This window comes from Rutilus rutilus, assembly GCF_951802725.1.
Source record: "Rutilus rutilus genome assembly, chromosome: 10".
Taxonomy (NCBI): Eukaryota; Metazoa; Chordata; class Actinopteri; order Cypriniformes; family Leuciscidae; genus Rutilus; species Rutilus rutilus.
In genome coordinates this window covers 16,227,762-16,255,483 of record NC_140215.1, presented here as the reverse complement: position 1 = coordinate 16,255,483, position 27,722 = coordinate 16,227,762, and the positions used below count along the sequence as shown (strand labels likewise).

The 27,722-nt window shown below is 36.7% G+C and overlaps 1 protein-coding gene across 1 annotated transcript; it reads right to left on the bottom strand.

Moving 5' to 3' along the window:
* ramp1 (receptor activity modifying protein 1) lies at positions 1-27,722 on the bottom strand. The gene is made up of 3 exons (XM_084421380.1): positions 27,317-27,722; positions 11,873-12,008; positions 1-773 (listed from the first exon to the last, which is right to left on the bottom strand). Exons 1-3 carry the CDS (start codon positions 27,360-27,362, stop codon positions 518-520), a joined length of 438 nt encoding a protein of 145 aa, XP_084277506.1. The 5' UTR covers positions 27,363-27,722; the 3' UTR covers positions 1-517.

The following is a 27,722-nucleotide window of genomic DNA, read 5'->3' as shown; positions in this document are numbered from 1 at the left end:
AAGGTTATTGGCATGATCATGGTTGTAGCCCTTTTTTATTTTTTAAATATTACAACAAAATATTAATCATGAATGTCATGCTACAAATGTCATAATTTAGCACAAAGCACATCTATGAGTGTGAAATACATTGAGGTGTCACAAAGTGATTGAGTCCAGTACTCACAAACACATGGGAATAACAGTGTCCTTCCTTTGGTGTTTATCCATCCAAGGTTATACTTATCCATCATCATAACGACTTGCATCTAGATTGGAGATCTGTTTCACTGACAAAATGCTGACATGACAAAACATTTAGTTAAAAACTACTTGAAAGAAATTGTGCTGAAAGTTTTTGTCCGTATAAACGACTTGTATGTTATCTGTTTGTAGATAACACAGTGACTGTGTTCACTATAAGCATTTCGATATACAACTACTTGATGAGAAACAAGTCTTTCTTAATGTTCGCAGTCTGTGAAATATCACTTTCTCTGTTGTTCAGTGTGGAGATTCTTGGTTAACTTTTGTAGACTTATACAATCCCCTCGCTGCGTTTACTCCTCCACACCACTAGAGCAGTCATGAGTAGCGTCACCAGAATGGGCACCACGATAAAAGGCCCCAAGATCCGATTGGGTGGATCGTGAAGCAGCCGTCCAGACAACGAACAGTCATGGAAGTAGTGTCTGTGCACCCGGATGAAGAATTCATCCACCATTCGGTTGGGCCAGAAACAGTTCATCTTCAAAGCCACCAGGAACGTGCAGTTGGTTAGTTCTCCATAAGACCTTTAGGAGAGAAAACAGGAGGTTAGTGTCGACTGTTTGCATAAGATGGTGTTGTGCACTTTTAAAGGTTTCAGGATGAAGAGAAAATGGTTTAAATGTGAAGTGTGTCAATGTTTGATATTAAAATACTTTCTCTTTCCCCGTAGGAGGCAGGAGAAGTGCAGAGCCAACTATAGGGAAGCCACTCGTAGGTTTATTTCCCAGAGAGTGTAAACACTGTGGCACTTTCAAAACATTGCTCTTTTGGAATGGTTCTACATTCATTTTTAGCTCATTGCAGTGGCCACTGATAAGAGAAACTGAGCTTTTGCAACTCCGTAACAATTAAACAAATTGCTTCACAATATGATTGACTGTTTTGAAGCGCTGGTCAAAACGGTGTAAATGCAACAAAAAAAACTCCTTTTACACCTTTACCAAGTGCAAATGTTTTCTTGAAAGTGTAACCTGCAATCTACCATTAAACATTAAGGCCTGTTTTCACAGACAGGATTAGGCCTTAGTTCAATTAGGGCATTTAGGTAGCTTTTTTAAATGTGCCATATTTGCAAAGGTTTTGAAGCTTCGCAAAGCAGTGTTTCGAAAGCACCCATCACTAATGACCACAACTGAAAACTTTCTCTGAGATAAAATGGCACCATTTTATTGATGACTTTGCATTCAAGTCATCTGGTTGATAATGTTTTGCACTTGCCTTTATTTTCACATCCAAAAGTCATAGTGATATTTAAATTAGGTTACTGAAGATATCTTTTTAATAAGTAGTCATTTGTCTAAAACCATTTTTGCAATTCCACTTGGTGCCACCGGTGATGCAGAAATTCACTTGTGCTGAAATGTAAAAGTACTATCAATGAATTCACATCAAAACCTGCAAGATTTCAAGACTGTACTTGACTGTACATGGTCTGTAAGAAACATGAAAATAACCATAGGTTCACACGAATCTCTCTGGTGCTGTGCCTAATCATCCATGAAATCCACTACTGCATATTTGTGTGTGAGAGTGTGCGTGATAAATGTCTTTATTAAGCTGAAATAATGATTCTCTCAGTGATCATTAAGGAGCCCTGATGGAATGTGATCACTCCAATAATGATGATGATGGTGAAGAAGCTCAAGGAGAGTCTCTTCTTTAGATGAGCTCTTAATAGGTCCCTGTGTGAGTGTTAGACCCCTCCCCCCTTCCCCCTCCCCCGAGCCATCTATTTTTAAGCCCAGTCAGCCTAGCGTGGGATGCCTGGCATAACCGGTGCAGACTTTTAATCAAGAGGTTTCTTCCGGGCCTGTTTTAGGGGCTGGAGCAGACTGCACACCGCCTCCCCTCACATTTCACCCCGAGGGATAAAGATGGCTTGCAGGATGGCAGCTCAAACACTCGGGAAGTGCAAAAAGCACGTCTCATCTTCCCAAAGAGGCATGTGTGACACATATGGGTGTCTAGGTCACCTCTGTGTGCACAGCCCGGCTATGGAGGCTAGGGGGTGTTTGGGTAAAGGAAACGAGAACGAATTAAAGAAGTCAGTAGAGAATGACTGGAACTACTGCAAATTCAGGAAAGGGGTTTAAAGGATTGACTTGGAAACTGAATTTAAAACACTGAGCTACATTTTACTTACTGTTGCACTGCATTATTAAACGCAAGTCCATTTTTATAGGTTTCCCTTTATTATTTAATCGATTTTATAATTACATACGATATTGATTTTAAACTTGAATTTTATTTTATATGTGTGTGTGTGTGTGTGTATATATATATACACTGTGCTATGTCAGTGTTTGTGTCGATGTGCCTGGGTACCACTGATAAATGTTAAAACAAAACAAAACAAGAAATCATTTGTGGTAGACATTCACTAATGGAGTGAGTCAGTTTTACTGGAATTAATGTTCAGGAGAAGCTCCAGCTTCTGTTAAACTCCGTCTGTTAATGGACTGACCCTGAGCTCACACCTCTGATCGTCTCTGTCTGCCCGTGTATTATTAGCATTCACATTAAAGACTAAAATAAACAAAGAACCATCCGAATGTATGCCCACAATGGACAGTTAAATTGTAAAGTAGCACTGTATTTATTTTTTCTCATTTCATTTTTAATTGTGTTTGCTAAGACAAGCGTCTTTATTATTACTGCTCATATTTGAAGTGAAGATATTAGTACTGCTCATACTCTTAAACGTTTTAAACTTTGGCACATAACACTGCTTTGGCTGGATAACTTTATTAAGGCCTATACCATTGAACATGAACAGAATCATGCAGTGAAGACTATGCCAGTTACTGAAGCTATTTTAATTAGCATTATTTTTGGATGATGTTCTCTCTTTTTCCAGTTTTTGAATGTTTATTTGAATTGTTCATACTGCTGTATGAAAAATGTTATCTTTTTTTTGTTCTATTGACGTAATGTTCCTTTGATGTTTATTTTATTACTGACTGTCTACTTGTCTGGAATAATTACTTGATAAAGGAGCTTGTTCAATAGCACATTCCTCTTTGCTGTGTTATCGAAATTGGTATAGACAAAAGAATTGTCAAATACCACTAGTCCATCTACTGAAATGTTGCTATTGTGACAGCTGACGCACAACACATTCAGAAATATCAGCACATGGTGGCCATTTTAAGAGGCCACAGGGTCAGAGGACAACAGGCCTCAATAGAAGCTACACAGCAGCACATTTGAAAAGGGCAAAAGATGGATCCATGTAAAAACTGTATAAATGGCATCGTCCCATTGTGACATTTCATAGGCTCTTAAAGAGGTCACCATCATGAACGTGAGAGAATCAGAAATCTAATATCCAATCCTCTCCAGGTGGATTGCAGTGTAAAGCTATGCACATAAGGTTGTGCCATTCAACAGCAGTCATCACATTTTCTTTAATCTATATGGGTTTTCAACACTATGCCATTGTACATTCATTTAATTTGAAAGTCATTTTGGTTAGAGAATCTTCCTAATTCATATACACATCAAACCAGGATGAGACGCGCTCAACTATCTGAAAAATAATCTTCTAGTTTCTGCTCTGCTGAAGAGACAAATGAGAATTTCTGTTTATATTTAACTACTTCATCCAACTGTACAGAGTGATGAAGAAGAGATGTCAAACGTATCATCACCAGCATGAACAGAAACAGCTGTGGCAATATTTAGCCTGTAGCATCAGTTGGAGAGGAAGTCATTTAGTGAACAAGTTAAATTTGGATGTTTAATCATAAAGAACCAGCTTCATTTTTGCCCTGTCAAAACCTATTATCATGCAATTAACAAGTGAATACAGATAAGATGAAACAGAGTTCTGGTTAAGATCCTTTGACTGTAGATGTGAGACATCAGATGATATCTTTGTATTAAGGTCATCATTTACTTTCATGTCATTCCAAACCCGCATGACTTTCTTCTGTGGAATACAAAAGATGTTGAGGCATAATAATGTCTTAAATATAGGGCCGGTTCATCACACAATACTATCTTCAGACGACCACAACGTCTACTTTTATAGTGCTTCTCTTTGTTTATAATTAGACAAAATTACAGCTTAATAGACTTTGATAAAAACTTTATTAGGGGCGAAATAATTGGTTGTGGGGGAAACGGTCACAAATTCTGTAAACATGAATATAAAGCATTTTCACACAATAAATATTGAAATGTTTATTTCACTCTTTGTTAACATTGTTTACATAAATGTTTTGATGTATTTTTGTAGTTTATAATGGGAGAAAGGTACAACAAAATTTAGACAGGGAATTTGAAAAGTAGAAATAAATGATGAAGGTATGTTAAAAAGTTCATCTACTGGCAATAAATATTTTCTTTCAATTAAATTTTCATATTGTTCAATTATGATTTACTGTACATTATTATCAGTTTAATTAATCTTTGTATTTAAGAGGGAAGACTTAGGCAGCACTGAAAGAAGCTGCACAAATGTCAGTTCTTAGTTGTTTTGCACTATGATTAACTGCTAATAATATACTGAGTTTAATATAAAACTCAGCAAATCTTTCAGTCTATAGGTGACTGCTGGTGCTTTTCTCCATTGAGCATGTGATGGGAAAGTCTTCCTGCAGCTTTCAGTCTTGTAAGACAGCAGATTACATTTCAAAATGGTTTAACACCACTAAATATAACTTGTGTGACAGGACAGAGAGAGTCAGGGACAAACATCAACACACAGAGACCATGACTACAGCACAGTGTCACTGTTCATGCTGTGGCTTTCCTACACCACCATATCCAGTCACAGCAATGGTTCGATCAATGCTTTTACTCCTGCTCACTGCACTATTTGTCAATAAAACCTCTTTGCAAACCCTGTAACATTGTGACAGATTCATGAAACCATCCTAATTTCAGCTCATGCTGAAATATTACGTTGCTAAAATAATTTTTCTTAATAAGCATTTTGTTTTTTGTTTGGCAAAAAAAAGAAGTCTTTAAAAAAATAGTATAATTAAAAAGTATAAATATATATATATATATATATATATAAATAATAACTAAATGTAGTTACAATTTAATATAAAATGCCAAAGGCATGAGGGGGAATTACCCCACTGGAAATGTATTCTTTTTTTTCTTTTTTTTTACTTTTCAGTATCTCATGCCATGTTGCTTCAAGTAAATGTATATTGTTTTAAGGATATTTACTTGATTGTACTGGAAAACAATATAATTGTTATGTTATGTTTTATTTAATTTTATTATATTTTAGCAGTGAAATGCTTTTTTATGTCAGCTGTGTTTCTCATACTTATAAATGTTAAAAAATGTCCAGATTAATAATATTCATTCATCATTTTGGTTTTTGGAGCTCTATAGAAACAGCACATTCAACTGAAGAATGCATTGATACGAAGTGACAAAACTTCCTGCAGTGTCTGTACTTGTAAGTTATAGCTTACTTATGGGCAGAACCCATAACAACAGTGACCCAGAAGATCACATACTCGATGATCCAGAAACATCCTCATAAAACATTTCGAGCATGTGCCTCTGCAACAGTTACAGAAGCAGTTGATCTCTGTCCGCTGAATGCTGAAGGTGATGAGAATTGTTGAAACATATTATAAAGTGTCACCCTCTTGTTGGCTCTTTCAGTCTCTCTCAAAGTTATTAAGTGTCATCAAGGCTGACAGAGGGGTTAAATGCTTTCAAGTGTGGTCACATTCCCCAGAGCTAATAAAAACTATCCCACAAACACCTGGACTGTAATGTAAAAGGGGGGTGCATGCCCGGCCCGCGGGGGAACAGATGGACATTGGGATCAGAACCTAAACTCTGCGACTGCATTGGGCAGCAGGGGGGCATCTTCCCCCATAATTCCATATTTTATATTGCATTCAGTTGGGTAACACGTTTGTTGAATTTACTACTTCATATGGCAGTATAAGCCATATGGATATTTCCCAATGTAATTCATATAACTTTTTTCTTTTGTCACTTCGTATCAATGCATTCAGATACATTTAAACTCCAGGACTGTCTGTTAACCAGCAGCTCTAGATTTCAGTATTCCCTTGCCGTCACCAAAACAGTCACTTTACTTTCTCTTCTCTCCTTTAGTTTAACAAGCGATCTCATGAGCCGCCTGTCCTCATGCAGTCTCATCAGGATGGACAGGACAACAGGTCACAGAGGGGCCAAAGAGTCAGAACTGCCCAAACACCAGATGGTGTACACACAAATTATGGGTACAATGAGTCAAGACACCTGAGCTCGAGTTACAGGATCTCTGACTTATTATGTGCTTGAAGAGGATCACATCCATCATGGAATAGATTTCTCGAGAGGCTAAATGGAATAGCCTCTAATATTTTCTCATGGCCTGAAAACATCATCGTTATGTGTCTGGATTAATAACAGCTTCAGCCACTAGAAGTCTTGGGATGTGTGTCTCTTACTTTTTAATTAGATCATTCATTTGTTCAATTAAACTCAATATAATTGTAAAATGATATGTAATTTTAAATTAGCAGTTCAATTATCAACAAAGAACATTTATTAGCAGACTAATTATGCCTTTTTTGAACACATTAATTAGGTCTGACATTTTGTCTCCTTGACTATTTCAGATAGCACACATCAAAACCTCAATAAAATGGCTATGAAGTCTAAATTAAATATGATTACATACACCAGGCAAATTTTAAAGATTCAGACCAGAGATGTGTTGGTCAAATTTTAGCTTGAATAATGGCTTTTTGCTGTCATGTGACCATTAGCAGAATAAAGCCCTGAAGCACATACAGGCAATCCTTTCTTTGCTAACTATAGATACTGACACTGACAAGGTTTATTTATTATGACCAATTACCAAAGTTTTCATTCAGTTAGGCTACTTGTTATCTGTTGTTAGTAATGGCACAAAAATAGATAAAGGTTAGTGTTGCCCATTTATGAACTTTAAGTTTTGGAATTCAGAAAACAAAAGAATAGAAAGTATCATCAGCAAAACTTGAATAGGCCTAGGGTGCTTCTCATTTCTTATTTGTACATCCTCATTTCCTTTCCTCGCTTCCTTTCCTCGCGTCTCAGCTCCACCCCCTGTAGGATGCGAGGGAAGGCTGCAAGGAAAGAAAATGAGGACGGAGTAATCGAATGTAACTTTTTTTATACATTGGAATCCTTGATCACTCGAGCTTCACTTCACCGCGTCATAAGCAGCGCTCAAAGGATCTGCTCTTATGTTATTGAAGTTTGTTTATTTAAGAAATTCATAATAAATAATAATAAAGCAAGATACCCTGCTGAAATATGTGAGATGTGTGGTTTATATAAACTGCAAAGGTAAAGTATAAATGAAAATTATTGTGACCGATGTGATGGGGGAGGAGAATTTATACGTGCGTCACGTTTTAGTCGATAAAACTCTTCCGCATAGGATACACCTGTGTATCCTCGCTCATGACTCCTCAGGAAGCCTCCTCACTCCTCGACTCCTCGCGGTGCAATTAGAGAATTGAGATGGCTGAGTTCGATCGGTTTCCGGGTCATAGGATGGAGGACGGAGGAGCGAGGAGCCGAGGAGGGATATTGAGAAGCACCCTCAGTGATTTACTGCAGAGCAAGTACTGAACGCAATCAAATATTATTGTCAGTGTCACTTGATGGTTGATCTGGTGAAGAAACTGTCAGCGATCAAAATATTGATTTTGAAGATGCTGAAAAGTATAGTTTATATTTTCGAGATGCTGAATGTACTGGGAAATGAGCTCTGACGAGGACAGTCACTGGTATGAGCAGATGGTATACAACATCTGCTCAAACTGAACCCTTCCAAGATCCAAAAGGTAACAAAATATGCTTTATTTTATTCTTCTGTAATTGTTACTTTAATATCAGTAGAGTTTTATATTATTGCGACAGATAGAGATTCATCAGTGTAAGATATAGATCTGGGTCGCTAAAGACCCGAATATGTAGTAATGATTGGCGAAACATTCATGCATTTAATGGTTGCATCTGTTCTTAATCTAATTTCTTCAGTAAAGCGAAAATTGTTTTAGACAAACACCTGCCTAACTCCAGCTCTTCACTGTTAATTTGTATATATTTAACAAGTCTATTTTGCCTCTAAACAGTGCTTTAAGAGGAGTTTAATGAGCATACGGCACACACAGAGGAATGACCCTTGGCAGGGCAAAAGGCTATGTCAGTAGATTGTTGGTTCTCGCCGAGGCGGTTTCATGCTTCATTGCCCAGGTGAGACAATTTGCTGAAGTCCAACAGTGCTTGCCGCCTCTGATCGCTTGTATATCTTAATTACCTGCAGTTGACTGCCCTCAGTGCTCGATAAGTCTTACCTCACCACTTCTGAGGCTCATTGGAGACCACACGCCGTTCTACAGCGCTGCTCAGCCCTCATCCCAGACCTGTGGCTGTCTCTAGATGGTGCTTTGTACATAATTGAGCAACGGAGTTGGATGACACCATGGAGGGAGCCGAGGGGCCATACATACTTTAATGAGCGCTGTTTCACAGGTGAGTGGGGCACTTGAACCTGCTCCCAGATCTGAGAACACCATGAAATCCCCTGAGCTATGAAAGAGCAACCATTGAACAATAACACTCTTCTCTAGGAAGGCTGACAAACTGAGCCTGGAGTCGAACTTCATGGTAAAAAAAAAGTGCTGCATTGAATCATGGAGTAATATTGTTCACTTTCTGTCCTGCCATGACAGATTTATGTCATGAATTTTCTATTGATTTAAAGAAGTGTGGCATCAATCATTTTTGATGTACTCTGTATTTTAAATAAAGCCAGCTAACTTAAGTCTGTGCTTGTTATAAAGGTTTAACCACAGATAAATCATTGAATCAGACAGAAAAATATTGTTAGCCAGGATTTAAGGCTTTGATTTTGTTTGGTGGGCTAAAGCACTTCTAATGTAAAAAAGCACAAAAATGAAATACCAAAGATCAAGTTCATGACAAACCATTATACACAGTTAGCAGAATCTATGACTCACTGTATAAAGGGAATCACTCAAACTGCTTTTAATAAAGTTGATATGAATAATCATTTTGTGTCATAATGCCCCAGTATAACAACACCCGCAGGAATCAGACGTCCTCCTCAACACAATTCTTTTTGTTTGCAACTTTAGGGCAACGTTCTGAGATTTTGATCTGAATGACAACAAATGTACCAGCAGTTTTGTTAATGAACACCAAGAACATTTTGCTCTGACAATCTCTCCACTTCATAGTTGAGCAAAAATCTGGGTTAAAGTGAGGCACTTCCATAAAAGTAAATCCATAAAAGTTAAAATATTCAATAGACAAATAATATATGTGTTAACAAGATTTTCTGTGTAAAGCTATATCTAAATTTTCAAGTACGTCACCATGACAATGAAACAGTATAAACTCTAAAACCTTAAAATGCCTGGGAAAATGGTTTAAATGTAATCAAATAATACAATAATATTAAGCTAATAATTAATGTGCTTTTATAAAATCATAAAATCATTCTTCAGTAATCTGCCCCATTCACTTCTATTATAAGTGCTTAACATCATAATTTAAAAAAGTCATGTAAATGTCATCATTTAATCACCCTTATGTTGTTCCAAACCTGTTTGACTTTTTTCTTTAGCAGAAAAAAAAGAAGATATTTGGAAGAATGCTTGTAACCAATCAGTTTTGGTTACCATTGTATGGACAAAAAAAAAAAACAGTGAGACATTTTCAAAATATCTTCTTTTGTGTTCCACAGAATAAAGAAAGCCATACAGACATGACATCAAGAACGACATCAGTGCGAGTACATGACAAAGTTTTAATTTTTGGGTGGACTTTCCCTTTAATTACAGTGATTTCTAGAACCGTAAAACACTGTCAGCATTTTGCACGTTCACAAGAGCTACAGTACAGTATGTACGAGGTAGGTCGCAGGGGACAAACAGTGTATGAAATGTTGATGACAGGGACTGGCAGACCTTGCTGGCCCCGATCCGACAGCCTTGACATCCAGTGTCACTTTTCTTGACTGTTGCACTGGAGCGCAACGGTTTCAGTCTAACGTCAGAGTGGAAGTTTTTTAGGGTCAGTTGTCAAAGGCACAAAGGTAAAGCTAAGACAGCTCTTCTTGTTAAGTTCTTCAATATCATGTGTTTTCTGGGGCACCACAAATGACCTCCTCCATTATGTCACAGAGACAGCTGCACATATGGAGGCATTTCCCAGGAACGGTGTACGCCTGGAGCTGTGCCACATGGCACACTAAATCCCTCTGAAGTATGAAGTATATTACGGTATGGGAACCCCTGTCGTCTCTCTTACTGAGAAAACTCTTCACTAACCTTGTCATGAACTGTTCAAATAAACATGCAGGTGTGTCAGCGGCAAGGTATGATTGCGCTGAACAAAAGTTGTTGAATGAGTGCTGAACCAAAGTGTGTCAGTATGTTTTTTCATTTAATATTCAACAAATATTATTGATCTGGACGATGACGCAATTTTCTTCTAGAAACAAACATTGTTGTATTATTTTCATGTTATCAGTGTGAAGCTGCTTTGATACAATCTGTATTGTAAAAAGCGCTATATAAATAAAGGTGACTTGACTTGAAGAAGTTTCTTTCAAGAATGCTCATCAAGGCCTAATTTCTAATGATAAAATACAATAATACTGTTTAAAATATTTTTTAAAAGATTGTAATTTGTAATAATATTTCAATGTATTTTATTCCTGGCAAAGCTGAATTTTCAGCACCGTTATACTCAAGTCTTCAGTCACATGATCCTTCAGAAATCATTCTAATTTGCTAATTGGGTGCTCAAGAAACATTTATTGGGCTGCTTAAAATGTGTCATAGTTTTCACAAAAATATGAAGAATTCTTTGATGAATAGAAAGTAAAAAAAACACAAAAAAACCTATTTAAAATAGAAATTGTAACAGTGTTGTAGCAAGTATGTACTGTTACTTTTAATGCATCCTTTCTGAATAAAAGAATACATTTCTAGACCCTATACAATTTTTACAAAAAATGAATGGGAAAACAGGCATTTTTTAAAATAATGATGAAGTGATGTTTCACTCATATTACCACACGCAGAAAACAAAAGAATAGAAAGTATCATTGGCAAAACTTGAATAGGCTCAGTGATTTACTGCAGAGCAAGTACTGAACGCAATCAAACATTAGTGTCACTGTCACTTGATGGTAGATCTGGTGAAGAAACTGTCAGCGATCAAAATATTGATTTCGAAGATATTGAAAATGTCGCTGAATGTACTGGGAAATGAGCTCTGACGAGGACAGTGATCATGAATCAGACTGGTAACCCGAAAGTTGTGGGTTTGAAATGACTGAATGTGCAAGGCATCTAACCCTCAATCACTCCCCGGTCACCACAGCAAAAATGGCTGCCCACTGCTCTGGGTGTGTCCACGGTTTGCAGTGTGTTCACTACTCACTACCCCTAATGTGTGTGCACTAACTTGGATGGGTTAAATTCAGAGGACAAATTCCGAGTATGGGTTACCATACTTGACCTTCACATGTCATATGTCAGCTAATCAGAATCAAGAAATTACCAATAATATATTAAATCCTACAAGTGTCATGTTTCTCACTTACTCAACAGTGTCCTCCCAGCTGCACCACTGTTGCTGGTCGAGAATCTCCATGTCCAGCTTGAACTTGACCAGGCAGAACTCCTCAATGGCATTTCCATATAGACTGCTACATGCCTTCATTAGCACAGGCAGGTTCACTGCAAGAGAAAAAGAATGGAGGAAAAACATCTCAATTATTCTTTACTCCACAGATCACGGTTCGCACTGTGTGTGAAAATGTTTTTAGATACATAAATAGTGGAGCTCAATGGTAAAGAAACATCACAAATGAGATCTCTTTATACTGTAACTCAACTGGTTTCCATAGACACCAAAATTCCCTCAAGATCAAATGATCAGTGTTATGTAATTGTACAGCTCTCATACTCTTACATGTCAATAATTGTCTCATCTATGTCTATTTTTATTAGTAAGGGGTAATTTAAGGGGGGGGGGGGGGGGGGGGGGGCATTTTCCCATATTTTCCCATAGGAATAATAAGGCAAGTGGTTAATCAGGATTTGTTTTAACCACATCCCTAGCACATGATGAGTTGTCGACTGTATCTGTCATCTGACCTTAATAAATCAATAGGCTGAAATCAGAGGAACCTTTTAACAAAACACATTAAAATCAGCATGAGAAAATGTGTTTAAGCACGCAAGTTGCTATTTTGATGTGTCTCAATAATAAAAAAGGACACTTAAAACTCAAAACGTTCTCATTAATCATAATGTTTAATGAAATGGACACTGTAGTCTATTGCTGATACCACATTTAAAAGTTTAGACTCACCCTGCAGTTTGTAAAAGGCATAAATCAAGCTTTACTTGACTGAACCTGGGACAGTTCTTTAAAATTGAACATCACGTCCAGATAACCAGCAGACATGCTGTAATTAATTGATGTAATATAAAACTCTCCAAAAAAGCCAGAAACGGATTAAACATTTCAGAAGCTGTAGCAAAGGTCTGAATAGAGTGTAAAAGAAAAAGAAAAAAACTTCAGAGGAGAAACAAAGATGAGTCATTTTCATTAACTCTGATATAATGGTATTAATGTGCAGCTCTTGGAACACAATAGCCTTTTAAACAGAGAAGCCATTGTCTGACTGTCCTTTTCTTTCAAATTCTCTGTTCTCTCTCTCCTTCCTATTGCTTTATTCTCCTATAGAGATCCATGTTACGAATGTAGCACTCGCCCCCAATGCCATACAGAAAAGTGTCTGATCAGTATGAAAGACGGGCTCACGGTCAGAGCCGCAGTGACAGTGCTCCCCTCGGCTCATTGTTAGTCAACAACAGATATCACATCAATTATGTGACAGCTGAGAGTCCCACAAGAAAAATAAAGAGGAAGGTCAAACAAAAAACAAAGGAATTTGTGCAGGATTATATCAGACTTTCTTATCAGTATTCCTATCAGACTTTCATAATCTTGAAGGATCCTAATGGGAATTCACTGGATAAACTTTATCCCAACAGGATTTTTTGGTTGTTGCCTTTTTATAGGATAATGTAGTAAAGAATTGATTTGTGTTTTGTATTGAATAAAAACTCTCTGAAAACTTTTTTCAAATTATGATTCCAGAGTTAGTCCTTACACATTATTCCTTTCAGCTGAACAATGACACGATTTTCTTTTTAGAGCTGGTTTACAGCAGAATTGAACTCTGTTCGCATCGCTGAATTATTATTTTCCTGTTATCACTGTAAAGCTGCTTTGAAACAATCTACATTGCACTATATAAATAAAGGTAAATCATTTTTTTTATATATATATATTTTGATCCGAGGCCACCCAGGTCACAACTAAAATAATTGTATAAGTGACAAAAATGTCCAGGCATGAATATTTTTATGGGAAAGACACACTAAAAACACTTAGAAATAAAATTCAGTTGGTTTATATATAAAACCCTAGGTTTATTGACATAATTTTAAGATCTTTTTATGACAAGAAGTTATATAAGGAGAAATGTCTTAAATGGTTGTATAAAACTTTTATGTTTAACAGGCTATTTCATTTCCCCCCCCCAGTGATAAAGTATATATACAAGCAGTTTAATTAAATTAAAAAAAAATTAAAACTAAATCCATAAAAAGATCCCAGGATGGGCACCCCTAAAATGTTCTACATATGAAGCGCCTGACCCATTTAAGGTTCTATATAAAAACTTTTCATCCAAGAGTGCACTGTATGCTTTGAGGCAGCTTTAAGAAAAACAGCAAACATTAAAGGACGGGAAATGCAAAAGTATGTAAGATCACAACATCAAACCATATTTGCAAATAAAAATAACATTGGCAGAGGGGAGATGCAAGGATGATGACATTACAAACTGCATAAGAGAGCATAAAAACATTAAAAACACTAGATATTGCATAGCATCTGAGATAGATGTGTGAATATGTTCCTGTTTTATTTCATGTTCATAAATAACCCTGGACGTCAACCATGAGTAAATCCTCTAGTGATTCGAGCTATCAGAGTCTGAAATGGAATAGAGCAGATTTTAAAGGCTTTTGCACAATCTAATGCAACACAACCATCACATATTCCTGGAAAGAAACATTTCTATGTATCCTAAGAGCACAGAAAGCCCTAATCCAAAAATGTTACATGAGCGTTGCCGCAAACAGTTACAAATGTTTACTTGTGGGCATTTACCAGCCCAATGATACAGTGAACCTAAAGCTACACTTTCTTCAGAACATCTTAGATATAATTTAACTGGATTTCACAATTTTCATGTTAATTTTGAATCATGCATATTTCAACATTTATTTCAACGAGAGTCCGATTATCATAATTGCAATTCAATTAAATAATGTAATGTTTTATTTATTTGCCATAGCCTGTTTACACTTGCATTTGCCTCTTGGCAGATGTTAATTCTGGATGCTGACTTCAACATTTTCTATTTTCTACTATTCCTCTCTCTGTTTTTGCTTCTGTGCCAGTGTTTTCCCTTCCATGTGCCAATACGTTCATGTTTCAGAAGAGAGAAAATGTTCATTTTTGTGATAAGATTTTGAATACGAGCCACTGAATCTCACAGAATTGGATGGAAAGTGTTCCTTCACAATTTCCCTGTTAAAACATCTCCCTTGGGAAGAAAACAACAAACAAATCCATTCACTGTTCTAAATTCTTATCTTGAATGAATTCCCTTTTCAATCACACAGCATTATAAACAGGTGAAAATAACAATATAAAATAACAACATAAATACAGAAAGTGAACGGTTATATGGTGAGGAACAGAAAACTGTATGTGCAAAGCAGTACAGTTCCCAACCAACTAGGTCCAGAGAAGACAACATCAGGCATGTCACATTAAAATATGACCTTTGATGCAATATTCTCAATATGACAGGAACCTTTCCACTAGAACACTTAATTAGTCTCTTTATGTGCAACATCATTGCTCTCGCTGACATTCACAGCATATTTGTGTGAGAGAGAGCAAGCAAGTGTGCTGCTAACTACTTCACATCTGCAATATGCGGGCAATCTGGATGATATCCAGGATCCTTTAGAGTCAATTAGTCAGTAATACGTCACTCCATTTACTGTGGTGTGCAAATACAAATGCAAAAAAGGTACAAAGTGTGATTTCACATTATAAGCACATTGGAGCCTTCCGACAACACGACATAGACAGCTTTGCACCCTAAGCAATTCTATTTCATGAGCGATTCTAGCAGGCGTAGGCTTTATATTGCCCTGAAGATGGATGAAAGGGAATATGAATAATACAGTGGAACACTGTTCCAGTTTTGCCTCCCAATACAGGCAAAAGTGGCATATTTGCTTATGCAAAGTGAATTTTTAACCAAGACTGCACTGATAGTGGAGGGGACAGGGTGCAGTATGTTTTCGCATGTATACTTCCTGAGGAGCTGAACTCTTTAAAACAGATATTCTGAAAGAGAACTTGCCATTTATTATAAATCACTGCAACATCATGGATTTTGTAAGAGCAGTGGCCACAAAAGCTATACTTTAGTCACACTTAAAAATATATGAATGTATTTGTGTTAAGTGGCATTATAAAAGAAATGATGCTAAAGCTTAGAACTAACTTTTGCAAGACATTTTCGTAATTACTTTTAACCAACTTTTAACAGTTAACAAAATACTAAAGTTGAGGCCAGCCCAGAGTGTGTAGGAGGATGCTGGGCCACACAGATCACATCCATCTGTTCTGGCTGCTGTTAAATGGTAAACTCACAAGTGTTTTCAGAACCACTTCAGTTTGTCACAAACTCTGAGTATCTGTAAACAGAGAATAACAATTCAGTAACTACCGCACTGAATATGACTTGAATATTTGATTGAATTGATTTTTATCTTTTTAAATCAGTACTTTTCACTATTTAAAAAAGTACATTTATAGTTGCTTTTATATTCGAGTCCATTTGCCACCTTGGATGAATATTTTTACTGAACTTGCCTTATCTTTAAGCATATGTGTGATGCTGCCTTACAATTTGCCAAAGCATGACATCTTAGAAGGCAGCATAATGTTGTTTTTTTGTGTCAGGAGTGCATCTGTAATGCCTTTAAATACAGTGTATTGTTGCAGGCCTCCTAAAGTCAAGGTAATAAACTTGAAATATTCCAATAAAACAGTAAAAAAAAACGTAAAAAATACAGAAAGTTAACATCGTGCTGCTACATGACCTTATATACACTGAGATTCTTTTTATCTCAAACTCTTGCATGATACAGAAAACATTCGGTCTAAGATGAATTTTGAAAGAGAGGAGAACTAAACAAGAGTATTTCGAGTTTCCTCCTTGATCATCTCCGTAACTTTGACTGGTTTGACTGCCATATTCATCATCATCTTTTCAGTTAAGAGTATTTATGCAGATGTACTGTAAGGCTGGCTGTTAAAGGAATAGTTCACCCAAAAATGGATATTCAGTCATTAACTCTCACTCATGTTGTTTGAAACACATTTAACATTTTTTCCATGCAACACAAAAGGACAAATTTTATATATTTTATCTAATATTTATATTATTTCCGCTTTATTTAAATTATTTTTTAGTAGTTAGTAGTTTAGTAGTTAACAATAACACGTGTGTTATTCCAAGCATTGAATGAAAAAAACACTTACTTAAAGTTGCTTTATGGATTTTGAAGACTACACTGAGTAGCCAAAACATTATAACCAGTCACAAGTGAAACAAATATCATTGATCATCTCCTAACAAGGCCGTATATTAAGGTCAGATTAGATAAGCAAACAATCAGTTCTTGTAATCAACATTGTTGGATGGAGGAGTAATGGGCAGGAATAAAGATCGGAGCAAATTTGACAAGGGCTAAATTGTTATGGCAAGGCGACTGGGTCAGAGTATCTCTGAAACCTAGTGGGTTGCTCATCGATGCACAAGGGCAACGAAGGCTATCCTGTCTGGTCCGAGCCAACAGAAGGTCTACTGTGACACAAGTCACACAAAATTTGAATGATGGTTATGGGAGGAATGCGTCACTGAATGATCGCACTCTGTTGGGTATGGGGCTGCGTAGCAAGTGTCGGAACTGGACCTCGAAACAGTGGAAGAAGGTTACCTGGTTCGATGAGTCCTGTTTTCTTTTACAGCACATGAACGGCCGTATGCCATTTGGCACGCAGGATGAACTGTGGGACAATGACAAGGCGGGAGTGTGATGCTCTGGACAGTGTTCTGCTGGGAAACCCTGTAACCTCTTTGAACAGGATAATGCACTCTACCACACTGCACACATTGTTCAGGAATGGTTTGAGGAACATGATAAAGAGTTCAAAGTGTTGCCCTGGTCTCCAAATTCCCCAGATCTCAATCAAATTGAGCATCTGTGGGGATGTGCTGGACCAACAAGTTCAATCCACGGCGGCTTCACCTCGCAACCTACATGACTTGAAGAATCTGCTGCTAAATGTCTTGGTGCCAGATATTTTATGGTGCTTTCATCATGTTTTTTGTTCCTTTGGTAGCTTGACAACCCCTGGTCACTATCTGCTTTCATTGTATAGAAAAGATGAGCCTAGAATCTGAACACAAAAGGGACTTCAGTCCCTGGAAATTAATGCTGCTCAAAAGCACCTAACAATAGACATGAACTATTATTTCTAGTCCAGCTGCAGTTTCAGCTATGTCCTTCCTCATCCTCTGTGTCAACATATCTGTTATGCTTAACTAAACATGAAATATATCAGCATCACTCTGCATTCAGTTTTGTGTTTGTATAGCTGATACCCTATTAAGTGTGCCTCCTCTTCCAAACAATGACGCACGAGATGTGTGAATATGTTACTGGTGGTAATTATGTGAAACAATGACACGGTGAGACTCACAATTCAAAAGGCCACATAATTATCTCTATGGGATAAAATACTGTATATGCCTCTTTAAACAGGGCAAGTGCATTACTGTAAATGCACCTTTATAAAAACTGATGGAGTCAAAAAAAAAAAAAAATGCTGTCAATAAAGTTTAAGTTGTATTGAACCCGGAATGCTTATTTAAGCATATTGTTGTGTTAAATTGATGCTCTTCAGAAAGCACTTGAGATTGTGATGGACAAATATTGCTGACAGCAGCATTATACTGAAATTAACCAGTTACTGAATTTTTTCCTTCAGCATGCTTTTTATGCCACTGTCAAGCTGTCATGTTTTCTTAAGGTGTAACAGCCTCATAATTGGTCAAATGAATGCCTGCCAGGAGTGTCTCATGTTAGTAAATGGATGCAGACAGACAGTGATTGACAGATACTGAGGGGATGTAACTCAAGAGCCAGACTCATATACACTGGATAAAAGAGGAAAACAGATGGATAGGTTGGTATCATCTGAGAAAATATACTTTTGAAGGGACCATATGTCAATTTATCAAGACTGATGTTCAGCTACAAAAAAAATTCTAATGGACTTTACTGTTGCTGAAATGTAGCTTTGAGTTCACGGCTGACAGGTCCGTGCTCGTAAACAGTGTGAGGTGACCTGCAGCTTCGAAGCTTCCAGCGGGTCCCAGAGACGGTCACGTACAAATGACACCTCTCTCACAACAGCACTCTGGTCTTGAGTCAGACATGCCAAAACCATTGATATAGCTGCCAGCCCAAATCAGTGTGATGGCCACTACTGAAATACAGAATGTACAGTGACATTTTACTTTAATTTTTATTTTGTGCTTGTTTGGAAAATAATAGGACAAGAGATGTAATCCAAAACATTACATTTTTGTATATAATTAGTCATTTTTACTGGAAACATACCATTTTACTTTTTTTTTTTACTTTAATTTAACTTTATTTAAAAGACATTTAGTAAAGCAAAATATAATTTTACATATGAAGACTTCAGATGCAAAAGCCTCTAAGTGCCATCTGACATTTTTATCAAGCTTCTATGTTTATGTTCAGTTATTTCACTTTAATGGCAATGAAAATGACCTATTAATTGTCATTAAAGTGAAATTACTGAACTTAAACATACGAGCTTGAAAAAAATGCTCATTTTAGAAGAAAATTTCAGATGGCAATCTTCATATTTGCATGTATATAAATGGTCACAAGTTATAACAAATAAAATTGACACATTTGATATTTATTAATAAAAAAATTTGGACTGAAGCAGAAAACAAAATGACAAATAAAAAATAAAATTTGATACTACTTTTAAAATAAAATATTAAACAAATTAAGTAGTTTTAAAGGCTACAAATGAATTTCGTCATCACATATTATATTTGAGTAAAAAGTATATTCTCAATAATACCTTTGGCTAATACCTTAATACAAATTGCACACTTTGTCTTCAATAACAAATGCACATTAATAAACAAATAAAACTTAGCTATACTTTGTACAAAATACTATTGTATACTATAATGTATTTTTGAAAGTATACTTTCAGTGCATTGTTACAATGATTATTTCCAGCACACAGTGCAAATAAATACACTTTTAAAAAATAAACAGAATTTTCACTTCACTTTTCACAATTATTTTAAAGTGTGTTAAAAGTTGTATTGTGAAAATAGGTAAAAACATGATGCTATATATATATATAAAGCTATGTACTTTTAATATATTTAAAGATAGTACATGTTTTGTACAATGTACTATTGAAAAAGGGAATATATTTCAAATACAATATATATACAAATTACAAGTTTTCACTAGGGTGGTATTATGATCTTATTATGTACCAGTGTATAAAGTATGCAGAATTGAAGTGTACCCAGACGCTGCTATCCCAGCATGGACAAAAACAGCCTGCGGCTACTCCAGAAGAGCAAGTTAACATTAGCATTAAACCCTTTAATGCCAGAAAAGATGCATTAGCCTGCAATATGCTGCAGGGGAAAAAAACATGGTGAAAGTAACATACAGCACTCCCAGTCAAGAAGCAAACCGTACAAAACATTTAAAAGTTTTGAAGAACTACACTGCATGACCACCTGACCAAGGACTGTTTGCCACTTTTGAAAGCAAGCAATGTGCCAGTACAAAATGCCACTTGTCTTCTTATTGTGTAACATAGTTGCACGTCCTGATTTTGCCGAGTTAGACCCGTTCCTGGGACAACATGTTTTGTTGATCCTGAAACAACATTCCTGTATGAAAATGTAATCCTATCCATATCCCTACCCCTAAACCTAACCCTACCCATAAGTTATCCCTAAAATCAGAGGGAAATGATAGGTGAATAACACTGATATAGAAGCACTTAACCCTGGTTATAAGAACTTTTAAGTTTATAAGAATAAACTTGACATAAACTGTAAACTTGTCCCTCAAATCTGATTGGTTGATTGGAATGTTGTAGGATCAACAAACATGTTGATTCAGAAACGTTGCACTTGGTGAAATCAGGCTCTGCAACATGGTTTATGACTATTGATAAAGTAAATGCCACCGTTTACTCTTCTTATCTCAGAAACACACATGCACAACATCCATCATGGCATTCCAAAATAATCTACATGGGTCATGGCTCAGGTCCTTTGTGATGAAGCAATTACCAGGGCCATGAATGTCAGCGTATCTGTCCATACAGGTGATGGATCACTCAAAGCCATTACACCAACGGCTGGTTCCCATTAAAGAGGGTCATTTGCTGCGGGTCACCGTGACTCACTGCTGTAAGAGTTAATCGACACCTTGCACTGTAATTTGTTGTAGGCAGCAATTGAAATGCACTTCATATTAAGCGTCAGAGTTAAGCTGCAAAAAAAGATGATGATTTGTGTGTTTGCATCATAATTTATATATATATATATATATATATATAGGTACACAGATTACACAAATATGTATGTGATTTTTTTTTATTGTCTCCTAAAGACATTAAGATCAATAATACCTATAAATAGATCAAATCTTTCACCGTTAGTTCACAGACAAGTGCACTTGTTGAAACAGAACCCTAGTACAATTGAAACACTCATTATTAATGCTCTATAGCCTAATTTCACATATTAAAATGCCTTTAAAGAATCTATTCTGCAAAAATAATTAGATATTAGCTCTTCATTTTATTTCTGTGCCTCATATATATATATGATAATTTGCTATGCAATGGCAGAGACGATAATGTGCATAATACACAACGCACGTGAATACAAATTTGTTTTTCACTCACTGAAATTGAATCGGAGTGATCAGGGAACTGAGTGAAATAGTGAAATACTTCACACTGCATGCTAAAGAGAATAAATGTCAATCCAACTGAGAAACGTTGCCGGGTTGGTGAACATCATTCAACATGTGTTGGTTCTGACAGACATTTCTTTACGCAGAAACTACGCATTCTGAATCTGACATTCCTGATTTTAGTATTTTCAATAATTCTTTATTCTTGACTGATCTTTTTTGTCATCATTTTGCCAATAGATGAACTGTTAAATCTTTGATCTTGAGATGAGTCCCTGTAGTCGTCCAATTTGACTGTCATATGCTGATGTAATACATCATAAACTTGACAGGTGATTTTTATGAAATGTAGTTTGATCACTATCTTCTCAGTTGTTTAAGGCAACTATCAAAGTTTGATAAAATGTTTAATTTTCCAATAAAAGTTGATAAATACTTACATGATTTGTTACATTTAATACCCCTTAGCAGATTTTGAGTTCATTGTATGAAAACATGATCATGAAAAGCTAAATTCTGTTTTGGGTGATATTAAAAACTCAAAAAATGATATTATTTTTAAAGAAAGACCTCTTTTTCCATGTCAAATCTAAAGGGAAATAAAATGAATGCTTTTGTTGGCTCAAGTGTTGCCAAAACGAAATATGATTACAACTCGAAGGCAAGTAGTTGTGATTTAGATGCCACTGCTCGCTCAGGGGCCGGGAAAGATCTTGTTTCCTGAGCTCCTGCTGTCAGAGAGGTCTTAAAAACACTGTATGGGGTCCAGCGCTGCTTTAAGAGTCTCTTTAGACAATCAAACCAAAGATTCCGGAATGATTCTTCACAGCACATTATGCCACATTCAGGGTCAATGCCAGGTTGTCTGTCCCCTGCTTGATAAGAGGGGCCTTTTGTGGCTTTAATCTCAAGCATGTCAATGAGCAAATGAATCAATCCACCTCGTTTTCCTTTTAATAAAATTTAATAATTTAATAAATTATAACTAATTTATACCATAGCATGACGCAACGCAGTTTATAGGGTGACTCAATCTGCATAATGAATAATCAGCTAATGCAGGAGTTCCAACCCATCCAGCAGCGATGCAGAGAGCTGCACATTCCAGCATGCCGATTCCCTGCTGGCGTCACAAGGCAAAGTTAGGCATCAAATATTAACTACATTTTTCAGTCCAACACCTAATTCTTAATGCATTAAACAGAGCCACGCTTTCATTTTGTAGCAAGACAAATCCTAAATGTGCCTCAAGGGAAGGGCTGGCGCTCAAATAGCCTGTTTTTATTTATATGATCAGCAGCCAAGAGCTAAGTCTCATGCCATTCTGTTGAAAAGAAAAATCTCCAATGCTTCTCCAAGACAGTGATTAAATTGAGATCTTTACTGAAGCCTCCTGCTTTAGAAAGTAAAAGACCCTAGTAAAGTCAAATGTGTGTCATAAAGTTTCAGAAGATATTTCTGTATACGCTCAGATTCGTCAAGATGCCAAAGTCAGCAATGAAACGTAAGAGATTTCGATATAAACTCAAACATTTCTTATTAAAACCATGTTGCTATTTTACAGCTCTGTATGTCATCAATTATCTTTATTTCTATTTTTATTTGTCCTTTATATGAAATTGTACATAAATGTATACAAAAAATAAACATTAAAGGATTAGTTCACCCCAAAATGAAAATTTCCTAATAATTTACTCACCCCAATGCCATCCAAGATATCCATGTCTTTCTTTCCTCAGTGGGAGAGAAATTATGTTTTTTGAGGAAAACATTTCTGGATTTTTCTTCTAACAATGGACTTCATTGGTTACCATAGTTTTTAAGTCCAAATCAATGCAGTTTCAAAAGTCTTTGAAGTGTTTAAACGGGCTGTACGCGATCACAGCTGAAGAAGAGGTTGTTATCTAGCGAAACGATAGGTCATTTAAAAAAAAAAAAAGAAGAAATTATAGACTTTTTACCTTCAATAGTTCGGATTGAGCTGATCAACAAACGGACAGGGAACTACGTCATCATGTTGGGGTGGTGGTGGTGCAATGGATAAGACACATGCCTTTGGTGTGAGAGACCCGGGTTCGAATCCACTGTGAGACACCAATGTGTCCCTGAGCAAGACACTTAACCCCTAGTTGCTCCAGAGGCGTGCGACCTCTGACATATATAGCAATTGTAAGTCGCTTTGGATAAAAGCGTCAGCTAAATGAATAAATGTAAATGTAAATGTAAATGTTGAAAGGTCACGCCGGCGCCGGCAGAAGTACCGCCCCACTGTTTACAATGCGACCGTACGTAGGAGGATAGTTCAAATAGTATTGTTTGCTATTATATATATAGTAATAGTATTCAGTGAATATGAAAATGAATAGTATATGAATAACATTCTAATGAATATGAATAGTAGTTCAAATAGTATTGCCGGCACCGGCGTGACCTTTCAACGTGATGACGTAGTTCCCTGTCCGTTTGTTGATCTGCTCAATCCGAACTATTGAAAAATCCGAAATCTTCATTTTGGGGTGAACCAATCCTTTAACATAAAATAAACAGATTTTATTACACATTTCTTAACTGAAAACTCCATTAAGTTTCGCTATTGCACCGTATGCGATTAGAGGCCCGTTCGCACCAAGAATGATAACTATAAAGATAACTATAATGATAAGTATATTATAGTTCACACCAGCAACCGATACCGTTTTGTTTATTACCGTGCTCTGCAGTGTTGTTGTCTGTTGCTTTAAATGCTCAAGCTCTTTAAAGCAGGATGGATTCTGATTAGCGTTCATCAACTGAAAAAAATTAAAATAATAGTTCTGAAAGTGATTTCAACGACATTGTTCCTCCATTGTGCCGTTATCGCTGTAGGTGTGGTGTGGGTTCTGCAATTCTTTTAAATTTAGAACGATTTGTAGAACTACATATTTATCGTTATAGTTATCATCCTTGGTGTGAACAAGCCTTAACTGTGCTTTTGTATTCACATCTCCCATATGTATCCGGCTGGCCAAATAGGTTACGCAATGCTCTTTTTCCGCAAAATACAATTGTTGATGCAGGTGAAGCAGTCATGTGCCAAACACAACTCAAAAGGGTCATCTGGGTTTATGCATAAAAGTAACTTCTTTCAGCTTGAATGGTAAATATCAGGGCTCACATGGCTAACTAATATTTTGAGACAATGACAAACACAGAGAATGAAAAATTCATCAAGATTAAATGAATCCACTTTTTCACTTAAGTTATTTAAGGGTAGTTATCGCGATGTCTTCAGTTTATGCTACATGACTGTCAGCTCTACTCAGAAATATAGATGAATCTGTTGTGTTCGGCTTCAGCAGCCATTCTACACAATCGAGCATGCTTAGTTTATTCCAGCAGCCCTCTGGATGCCATTTAAAACGCTCCATTGGTAAGACGAATTCCTTAACAATTATCATTTACCATTAAATTCCTTGCACACAGTGCTCACTAATGCACTTGGATTCGATACCTACTGAACTGAATTATAACAAAGGTTGAACAGCTTAAGGCAGTACATTAGGATTGAAATACAAAGCGGTCCTGACAAGCGTAAAGAAATAGAGCAGCCATATATTCATCTTCACTTGTTACGGCTGTCCGGATCTCCCCGCCCACTGCCATCAGGTTATTCACCTCAATCAGAGAAATGCACCGTGTTAATCTGTATTTAGAGAACTGAACACATCCCTGAGCTCCCCTTCATCCTGAAGTGTTTTTAACTCTTTGTGGAGTTTTTATCTGTGGCAGACTTTCAAATGTCAGATATACGAGGGCAATGCATCTCAGTGGGTCTCAAAAGATAAAGCATTCGGGCCTGGAACACAGTGAAAGCTTTGTTCGAATTTTAAAATGTGTGCTTGACGTTTATCTCTCGGCTCGCAACAACAGCATAAAGCCACCTTTTTCTCTGTGCCAGTAGTGAACCGTTATGATGCCATCAATATTCTGGGACTTCTCAGGCTCCCCTAGTGCATCTGTGTGACAAGATGGACATAGCTATCTATAAAGAAACTAGGGTGGGAGCCATCTATATAAAAAAAAGGAAATGAAAGGAAATGAAATGAAAGGAAATGAAAGGAAATGAAAGGGAAGGGAAAGGGAAGCTGAAGGGAAGGGAAGGGAAGGGTAAGGAAAGGAAAGGAAAGGAAAGGAAAGGAAAGGAAAGGAAAGGAAAGGAAAGGAAAGGAAAGGAAAGGAAAGGAAAGGAAAGGAAAGGAAAGGAAAGGAAAGGAAAGGAAAGGAAAAGCCGAAGGAAAGGAAAGGCCGAAGGAAAGGAAAGAAAAGGCCGAAGGAAAGGAAAGGAAAGGTCGAAGGGAAGGAAAGGAAATGAAAGGCGAATGAAGGAGAAAAACAAAAAAGGAAGGAAAAAAGGAAAAGGAAGGAAAGGCAGATAAACAGGAGACAGGAAAGAAAAGCTAAATGAAAAGTAAAGTTATGCCAAGAAAAAAAAAGAGAAAAAGAACCTATTCTAAAATGCAACACATCAAACTGAGCTTGCATACCAACGTTTTTTTTTTTTTTTCACATACTTTTTCAGAAAATAGTTAACATCAGAGCCCCTGTTAACATACACTTCTCCTGAGTTCACTTCCTCGCTTCCTCACGCTGTTTCAGAGTAAGAAGATTCTCTTGCTAAATCTACATATTTTATAGGGCACTCACTACAGCGGGGTTAACTGGAGCAGAATTGTTTATTCAAGAGTTACATATTCCTACAGACTGACTGCTATTATCATGAGCTTAATGCCATTGTCTTGTGTGAATCCATCAGCATTCTCTTTTTCCCTCTGCAGTCAGAGAGCCAGATACATGTTTGTATCTGTTTCACTGTCACAAACAAGAAAGAGTCACATACTTGCATTATTTGACTGAGAGTCAGGTCAGTTCACAACAATGAATCGCTCATATTTTCATTAAAATTCTTTAGAGACACTACTTCTAAACAAATGTATGCCATGATGAATCTTCGCAGAGTAAATATAGCAATCCCAATTGAATAGTGACAGGAAATCAAGGCAAGCAAAGAGCAGCTTGTAAAGTCATGATCAGCACAGCTCAGTGAGCTTGTTAAGGTAAGTGTGAAATGAATTCTTTCCAACAGAAGGAGGTTGCCATGCATTATTAATTAGAAAATTTTATAATTGACCCATACATGGGTGTGCTTGTCACTTATGGATTTTTCACTTTCATCAAAATGTCCAACCTCTGTGTATTGTGAAAAAGACTAAAAGCATGTGCTATACGTACAAAAATATTCCACGTTTTAAAATAGTAAACCTGTTTTGGCCAGCAAATAACTAATTAATAATACAATTTAATTATATAAAATATATAAAATATATACATATAATGTATACACTTTATTATAATATAAGCTAGCTTTAATATAAGCTGATATAAGCAGTTGCACAAACTAACTGACATGAAATTTATTAAAAAAATAAAAATAAAATACAATTCCCTTGTCCTGAGAACACAAAATCAGCATTATAGGTGATTCTTTGCCTGAATGCATTGTATGCTAGTATGTTGACTTGTTAACCTTCACATTCATTATTATCGTATGGTTTGAATTTGATTGAAACCGACCAACATACAAAACCACTGCAAAACCACATTGGACTTCTGATTCAAAACAGTACAGTTACTGTCTGAGATGGATAGTTCCGTTCTGATTTGTTCTGGCTTTCTTTTTTGTATTTTACAGTCAGTATGAATTTTCAAAAACATACATAGCCTAATAGGTTGAAATGCAGACATGAACTGGACAAACCAGTTTAACTTACCAACTACCAAGAAGAAAAGCGCGTGTCTCCACGACACTGATGCCATGACGTTTCAATGTCAGTCAAAGCAAACAGAAGTTTCTTGATTAAACGACACGACTCCCTCACAGCTCGACACATCCGCGCGTTTGGCAGGTCATTTTGCTGACAGTTTCATTCAAAGCTGAATCTCCACTGAAGTCCTCTCAGTCACCATACCCTGTATTATATAAAGTGCTGCTTTGGTTCCGAATAAAGCTCAAACGAACAACTGAAATGGGTCTCGGTCAGCTGAAGCGTGCGCGCTCATTAGTTCTCGCTAAAGTCGCTCGTGGACAGTCGGGCTGTGTGCTCGAGCGCGCGTCAGGCATACAATAAAAGATGATAGCTGTGCTGTGGCAACTGTAAACGCGAAGCCACCTCCCTC